The 8,199-nt window shown below is 48.5% G+C and overlaps 1 protein-coding gene across 1 annotated transcript in view; it reads right to left on the bottom strand.

Annotated features, from left to right (window-relative positions):
• Positions 1–1,281: 1,281 nt before the first annotated feature.
• Positions 1,282–8,199, bottom strand: part of IFT43 (intraflagellar transport 43) — a 97,696-nt gene continuing 90,778 nt past the window's right edge. Inside the window, exons 6-9 of the mRNA XM_002805123.4 lie at positions 2,667–2,739; positions 2,323–2,398; positions 1,736–1,798; positions 1,282–1,567 (exon numbers count right to left, since the gene is read on the bottom strand). Coding sequence (XP_002805169.2) covers positions 1,448–1,567; positions 1,736–1,798; positions 2,323–2,398; positions 2,667–2,739 — 332 coding nt within the window. The 3' untranslated portion in view covers positions 1,282–1,447. The remainder of the gene's footprint in view (positions 1,568–1,735; positions 1,799–2,322; positions 2,399–2,666; positions 2,740–8,199) is intronic.

Raw genomic sequence — 8,199 nt, 5'->3', positions numbered from 1 at the left:
CAGACAAGCGTTCACTCTGCCTGTTCCGGAGCCATGTGGCTCGCCGGGGAAGGGCACCGTAGTCACACAAAAATAACCCCCCAGTGGGTTTTTGATGTGTTGAGCCTCTTTGTTTTTCTGAATTTTAATGAAGAGCTTTCCAGGCAGGATAAGAGGAGCACTCAGCACTCCCTATGGCTGGGGAGTGGGCCTTAGTTAGCTGCTGCCAGCCTAACCCAAAGCCCCATCCAAGAGAAGCAGGCAGTGAAGGGGCTCTGTCCTCAGATAAAGTCTCAGGGAGGAAAAGAGAAAAACAAAAACAAAAGACATCTCTGTGCAGGAGAAGGGTGGGACTCTGCTCCTGATCTCAGCACATCTTGGAACCAGGCGGTTATAATACTTGCAGCAGTGGAGATGGCTGCCACGTACCTGAAACGATAAGGAGAAGGGAGGCCCAGGCTCTGTAAGAGAGGGCTTCCATGGAATTCTCAGGGCTGCTGGCTGGCCCCTTCCCATGAGAATCAGAAATGAGGCTCTGGGAACCTGTAGAAGCTTTTGGAGCTCAAGGCATGGGTTGCAGGAAGAGGGGAGAAAGGAGAATGTTTCACAACAGCCACCAAACCCTGATGCAAGTGAAGAATGGGTCTCCTTATCCGTCCCGCGGCTTCCTCCTGCTGCTGCAGCTGCCTGGAAGCCTATGATGCAGGTGGCAGTGCTGCATCACTAAGGTCACAAACAAAGGGTCCAGAGCACCCATGGGAAGGGAGGCCCCGCCCCAGAACCCCAGCGGGCAACTGTCTGCAACCTCCTGAGAAGTGAATACCTTTCAGCAGGAGTACCCACTCCTTCTCCTCCTGAATCAAACTCTTCCACATGCTCCACAACAAGGCCGCGAGTTTCGAGTTCCTATCAGCTGGTTTAAAAGTTCTCCTAGGCCGGGCGCGGTGGCTCAAGCCTGTAATCCCAGCACTTTGGGAGGCCGAGACGGGCGGATCACGAGGTCAGGAAATCGAGACCATCCTGGCTAACATGGTGAAACCCGTCTCTACTAAAAAATACAAAAACCTAGCCGGGCAAGGTGGCGGGCGCCTGTAGTCCCAGCTACTCGGGAGGCTGAGGCAGGAGAATGGCGTGAACCCGGGAGGCGGAGCTTGCAGTGAGCTGAGATCTGGCCACTGCACTCCAGTCTGGGCGACAAAGCGAGACTCTGTCTCAACAACAACAACAACAACAACAACAACAAAGTTCTCCTTCACTTGTGATACATTTTTCCAAGAAGGGACTGGAAAGAAATGGAGGAGATGGCACAGAATAAAGCAATTTATTGCAATTGAATTATCCAATGTGGTTGACTGAATATAAATATTTTTATTACAAAATATTCCAGGTAAAAATTCAGAGCTGCTTGCAAGCTTCTTTAGCTTTCAGCTCACTGCATTTCTTCATGTCTAGAGCATGGGTGATGGGCTCAGGTGTGCCTGGCCTGCCCCGCAGGGTCCTCCTTCTCCGTCTGCAGTGGGTCCCACTCAGTGAGGACCTCTGAGGACACCTCAGTGAACAGATGGTCCCAGTCCCAGCCGACGTCATCCTGCCAAGAAGGGTTTCGCTGGGTAAGACAAAGAAAGGCCTTTTCCCTCAACTTTAGCTGACTCCTCCCTCCCATCCAGGCCTCAGGGAGGCACAGGCCAGCCCGGGAGTCGGCTGGTTATGGGAATGCCAGAGCTGAGAGATCGGGGAACTGCTGCCACCACTGTACCTCCCGGACTTCATGCTCTGGCGCCAGCACTTTGGTGAGGAGTTTCAGGTCGATCTCTCCATCCTGTGAATGCAAACAAAAAAGGTCAGCCTGAGGACCTTGAGGGCTTTCAGGAAACTCTTTCTCACAAAATCAGGATCAGTTTTTGTGTATCAGAACTTCCCAAACTGAGACCTGCAGGAATGCCTTCACAAGAGAGTAAAATCATGAATAAACCACATGCCCACTGAGCAATGAGGGAAGGCTATGCTTCCTACATGCTGGGCGTGATTTGGGGCAAAGGACCATACCAGGAGGGCAGAGCGTGACAGCAGCATGTCCACAGGGACAGAGGGAAGTGGGGTGCCATCAGGTGCCAAGGGGGCAGCCAGGTGGGAGCCTGGCACTGAGAAACACTGGAATATGTTGGGTCCAGGGTTGCTGTGAGATGAACAAGGATAAAACCTGCAGCAGAGGTATGGGTACCAGGCAGCCAGCCTCAGGGACTGGTGGAGGTGCTGTACAGCTTGGGAGGAACTGAGAAATCTCTACAGATTGGAGCCCGTTGCTTGGGGCCCGCCTCTCTATGCAGAAGTTGTTCCACTCACCAACGTCTGAATGGCTGAGTACTTCATGAGGTCATTGTCCAGGTCACGGTAGGTCATCACCCGCTTTATCTGGATGCTGAAGGAAAGAGAGAGCGAGAGGAGGGAACCCCAGGCAGGACCCATTCCAGGAGTGCTGCTGGGCCACTGTCCCCAGAGCCTTGTACACAGCTGGGGATGACCAGAATGGGAATAAAATGTCTTAACAAAATGGGAACCCTGGATGGAGTCCAATACCAGAAAGATCCAGATTGACATTGGGGGCGTCAAAGGTCCACTGTAGATGATATCTGGAGTGTATTAAATACATGTTCTTTGCTTCCCCAATCATATCTGATTTAACCTACCTGGGAGGGGCTGCCACTTGCAAAACAAAGTCTTCTTCCTGTACTTCCTCCAGATCCGGAATGATAGGAATATCTGCAAGGAGAGGCAGAAGCAACACTGTCTGCAGAACTCACAGGGATTGTGCCTGCTTCTCCACTTCTTACTCATTCCCCTTCAACACACCAGCCATGGGGCTGTGGGCTGGGGTAGGAAGGACACTCAGATACAAACCGGGGGAGGATCAAAGGTGGTGTTTCAGTGATGCCTGAATCCCAGGCCTCACTCCAGAACCTGCTGAGGTAGAACCTCCTGGGTAAGGCTCAAGCATCCGGATTTTTTTTCCCAGGCGTTCCTTGGTGATCCTGATGCATGTGACAGGATAGGAGCCACTATAGTGGATCTCCAAGGAGAAATGTAAAGAAATAAATGTAACAAAGGGCTTATTAGAGGAGAGGAAAGAAGAGGAACTGACAAGTGAGCCTGGCATGGTCAGGGACAGAGGAATTGAGAATGTGTAGTGCCACAAAGCGGATGTCGCAGTGAGTGCCACTCCTCATGACCCAGATCTCTATGTGCATTAGCCCCGGAGTGCAACCATCAGGGCCCTCAGCCTGCATCTCAAGGGCGTCTTCCACCTAATGACATAGGCTGACTCCCTGGGATCCAGGTCTCCATTCACCAGATCTAATGTAATCAGTGATGCTGATTCTACGATCATGCTTTTCTTGTTGTCTCAAGATTTTCCATCTCTGAACTCTCCAGACAATGTAAGAGGAGGCACGAGGCCATTTCTTTCACCAGTCCAACAAAATCATGCAAATAGAGAAACTGGGAAACCAGTCCATCCCTTAACTGTGGCAACTTGCTTAAGTGACCAAAAATCGTCCATGTTCTCTTGGGTCAACCTAACACCCTAAAGAAACATTTCCTTCTCCAAATGAGTATCACTGACTGGTTAAGAGATTTTGTTTTAAACAGTCAGGGGTGGGGGAGAAGAGAGAGATGGTGCAAGGAAAAAGGCCTGGTGGGGCGAGACAGTCCTGGAATTCCCAAAGCAACTATAAACACGGGAAGAAGGAAAAATCCCAAAGAGAGACTGGTGGAGACATCTTTCATTCTGCTTTCATGGATTGAATTCAATCTTAGCTTTACAAGAGGTGCAAAATCGTTTCAAGAACAGCTGAGAAGACCCTTTTGCCACTTTCAGGCAATTCATGATTTAGACTTTTCGATCACTCTAGTCAAGCAATGCCAGAGGATGGAAATGTCAGTTCCAAGCCTGGTGTCTTTATTATGACTTCCGACTGTGGAGGCACAGGTGTTGTACCTGGAAAAAGAGAGCATGCAAGGGAGAGACAGAGACAGAAAGAGACAGGCAGCGAAAACAAGGGATAAAAAGTGTGAAAAGGGATAAAAATAAAAAGAAATTGCTGATAGGGAAAATAAAGAAGAGATACATTCACCACCCCCCAAATAATGAACCACATTCAGCAAGTCTTATATCTAGAAAGAAGCTGTTCGGAGCTTAGATTATCTCTCTCTATTCTGCTAGAGAGTTGGAGATGGAATGCTCTAAGATTCTATTTCTTATGCTAATAGAAATTTAGCTTTCTTTTTCCCTCCCGTTCTGTGTGATTAATACAGTCCATTGTGCAGGCTGCTGAGAATGCTGTGCCCCAGGCTGGTGAGACTGCACAGGCCCTGCGGAGGGACAGGGAGGAAGCTGGCTGTGCCATGCACCATCGGCAGCGTGACAGTTTTGGAGTGCGCCTGGCTCTCCTCGGGTGCAGAGTCCAGCCTGAGATGAATATTCAGAAGTTGGTAAGAAAATGCCCCGTGCTGAGTTTAGGGCTCAGGACAGGGTCTTCCCAAACTCCCCTTTCCCTCCACAACTTTAGCATTTGGGTCCTGTCAACTCTGCCCAGCGTCTTGGGGCTCTGAGGAATTGCACTTCTGCCAGATGTCCACTCTCACTCCCCACAGGCGTCCCTCTTCCTCCCCAACCCCCTCCTCCAAATGTGCACAAAGTGTGTGGGGCTGGCCCATCTGTGACAGATCAGAGGTCAGCTCAGGCCTTGGCAAAGGGGCCACTCAGAGCGGCGCTGGTGGGGCTGGCCACACAGTGGGATTTCTCTCTAATTGGAAGCCTGGTGCCCAGCAGAACTCGGTGAACCGCCTGAGTGGGACAGAGCCAGCGATGACAGCCAGGCCAAGGCAAGCTGGAACATTCTTGTGCGGTGACAGCTTGAGCCATCGCAGCAGAGGCAGGCTATCCAACTCCGGCCCCCAGCAGAACAGGTGTCTGCAGAGCAGGTTTTGGGCAAACTTCAAAGAACCTCAGAATTTTACAGTTTCTGATTTACAATCACAGGCAAGTGCTCATGAGCACATAACATGTTCTGGGGAATTTTTTTTCTCTTTATCTCTTTCCCTCCTCCCCACTCCCCTACTCTCACATATACCACGAATGAACACAGAAAAAAAGAAAACAGCCTTAAGAAACCAGCTTCTTCACAAAATTACCTCTGAGCAGTGATCTGGCCTGCCTCCAGTAAGAGACAGTGACGACCTGCAAAGGCGGACTGGGGATGCATCCTGATTCAGGTTGTAAAGTCTGACATGCAAAACACACGATTTTAACAGAGACAATACGAGGAAGACAGGACTCAGTTCTGGTACTATTGAAAAGCAACCACCATTTTAAAAAATCCAAAAATTATGTTTACTTTATTTCCTTTTCTTCAATTTTGCTAATACCGAGAAGAACATGAACAGCTGCAATGAGGTCGGGGCGTGCTATGTAGAACTCCTGCTCCGTGGTGAAGAGGCAGGCTCTGGAGGAAGGAGGGTCTGCTCCAAACCCTGGCTCCACCACCTACTAGTTGTGTGACTTTTTCTCTCTATGCCTCAATTTCTTCATCAATAAAATGAAGATCAGACTCACGCCCACCCAGTCAGTTGCTGTAAGTATTAAATGCAATGATCTTTATACAATACTAGCACTGTGATCAGTATATAATAGTCAATAACTATTCTTATGGACTTAACCGATATTATAATATTACATATGTAGAGAAACTATATGGCTCCACCTTCATTTTCTCCTGCCAGTGATGACCATTTTTCAGAAGAGAACACTGAGGCTAAGCAAGATTAAGCAGCTTGCATGGGGTGAAACTATGAGTAATGGACTTCAATGTGGCTGTGATGCCTGAGCCCTGCCACGCCCCACACAGGCTTTCTTCTCAAAAGTGAAATGCCTTCAAAGACCCCTCCTCCTATAGTGAAAGGGTGAGACAGCTGCCCATGTTCAAGACAGCTTTCACTTAATGTCCTGTGAAACTTAGGGTTAGTAGGGTTAGGGTTGAGGAGTTAAAGAAGGAAGGTATTTCTGCATTGAGGACAGGGCAGCTGAAGCTGAAGGAGAAGCAGGATTCGGCTAGGCGGGGAACATGTGCAAAGGTGCTCGGCGGTGAGAAGTAACTGGCAACACTGGAGAAACGGAAGGCGGGACGTTGTGGCTGGGCTACGCCAGACCCCTTCCAAGGCATGATGGGGGAAAACCCAGAGGGACTAAGCAGGATAGAAAATGCATGTTCCTTCCTTAGTGGATCACTTCTGAATCTAACAAGCAGAAATAAGAGCTTCCTACTTTATCCTTCCATAATACTTTATTCGTGGCCACGGGGTAGCTCTCATTACCTTGCAGGAGGTAGAGTCCATGAAATTTGCCCCAAGTCTGTCCCCTGGATGATGAACTAGCTGAAAGCAAAGCCACAACCCAGCATCTGTGCATTCCAAGGACTGGAAGAATTAGGAACAACTGAATAGAACTGCATTCAACAGATGCTCCTCAGGTCAGGAAGTGACACACACGGAAGAGCCATGTCAACCTTCTCTACTTCTCTACATTGTTCCAATTAGAGTTGCTACTGAGTCCTAAAGCTGCCTGAGTAGGATTCATCTCACAAGAACAAAGAGTAATCCTTGGCTACTTCCTGGATTTGATAACATCATAGCAAAGGCTTTGGCTTCCTTCAGAGCTGCAAGGCCCCCTGGGAAACGCTTGTGCATATCTAAGAAACAATGGATGCGTGGAGACAAAGTTTCAGAGGAAGAGTCATTCAAACTTGGTCCAATATGGTCCATTTGGCGTCCATCCTGAGGCTGGGTCACACTGCTCTTCACCAATCTCCACATTCTGGAAGCACCCAACAGAGGCTTATGAATGCACAGCAACAGCCGTACAGATCTATTTGAAAAAGAGAGATCGCCAAATGGGAAACCCATTTTGATACTAGAACACTAGTCTGCCGACACCCAACACATCTACCCAATAAATCGTTCAGCAGATGATACCACAGAAATAAATGGGTGCTGCCTAAATAAATAGAAACTTATGGAACACCAATAGATCAATTACAACTGGTTTCAAAGATGTGAGCTGTTGGATGTGAGGGCAACTGCCATTTGCCCTGAAATACATTCATTATGGATAATATCATCACATGTGCACACTAAAATGCTAATTACCTAGCAGAGTCCCAGAAGGATCCTTTTCAGTTCCCGTGGCCTGACAGTCAAAAGCCTACCTGCCTCTTCCAATGAAGCCAGCCCCAAATCTCTGTGATGCGTTTTGTGATAGCATGCACAAGACGTTCAGATCCAGCTGTTGTTTGCCTGTTTGGGTACCGCTAGAACAGAAAGTGACTTCTCAGATTGGACTTAGCTTGCAATGAGTATACCCCAAGCACTACCCAGCTCTTCACCTGGAGTATAAATCTAACTCCAGCAGGAAGGAGAGAACAAAGGAGACACCCCAGTCTGGCCCCTGGGTCCCACCCAGGCAGAGATGTTTCAGGCAGGGAGCTTCTTCTCTCAGTAACCCTTTAGGGTCTACTCTGCTAATTTTCTTGGTTGGGGATTTCTGAGTAGGATTCCCTGGTCTTGTTCAGAAGGGCTTCTATAGAATTACAGAGTCTCTTCTGTACTCCAGCACTTTCTCACCTTGACATCTGAGCAAATGATACACATGGTTGGCTTAGCTTTCCAGCTTCCTTAGGGTGCTTAATGATGACACCACCCCGCTCACTTCATTTACTCAATGAGCTTCCAAAGGCAAATGCTCTGTGTGGTTACACGCAATCTCTTCCCAGACTTCTTTCCCACTCAGTGCCCTGGCCACTGCAGAGCACTCACAGGCTGTTCAGGGCTCACATCCACCACACCCAGCCAAGTTCAACAACCAATCCACATGAAAGCGATCTGGACATGCTGCTTAAGGACACCCCAGTAAGAGCAGTCCAGACAAACCCCTGATTCTATGTCCAAAGTCACCAGACACTCAGAACTCTCCAGTGGAAGAAAACAATGCCCATGTTTTTAGGAGATGACAACTTAAAACCAGAGATCATTATAGTTTTTCTCTGCAGCTGCAGAACTTTGTTTTACTGAATGCTGTTACCTTCTGCATCACGTATGGGGAATTTTAAACAGGCAAATGGAAGAAGGTCTGATTGAAGATGAAGTTAAGTGAAAGAAATTGGTCTCATT

The sequence above is a fragment of the Macaca mulatta genome, chromosome 7 (genome assembly GCF_049350105.2).
Source record: "Macaca mulatta isolate MMU2019108-1 chromosome 7, T2T-MMU8v2.0, whole genome shotgun sequence".
Lineage (NCBI taxonomy): Eukaryota > Metazoa > Chordata > Mammalia > Primates > Cercopithecidae > Macaca > Macaca mulatta.
This window is presented reverse-complemented; position numbering and strand designations above follow the sequence as displayed.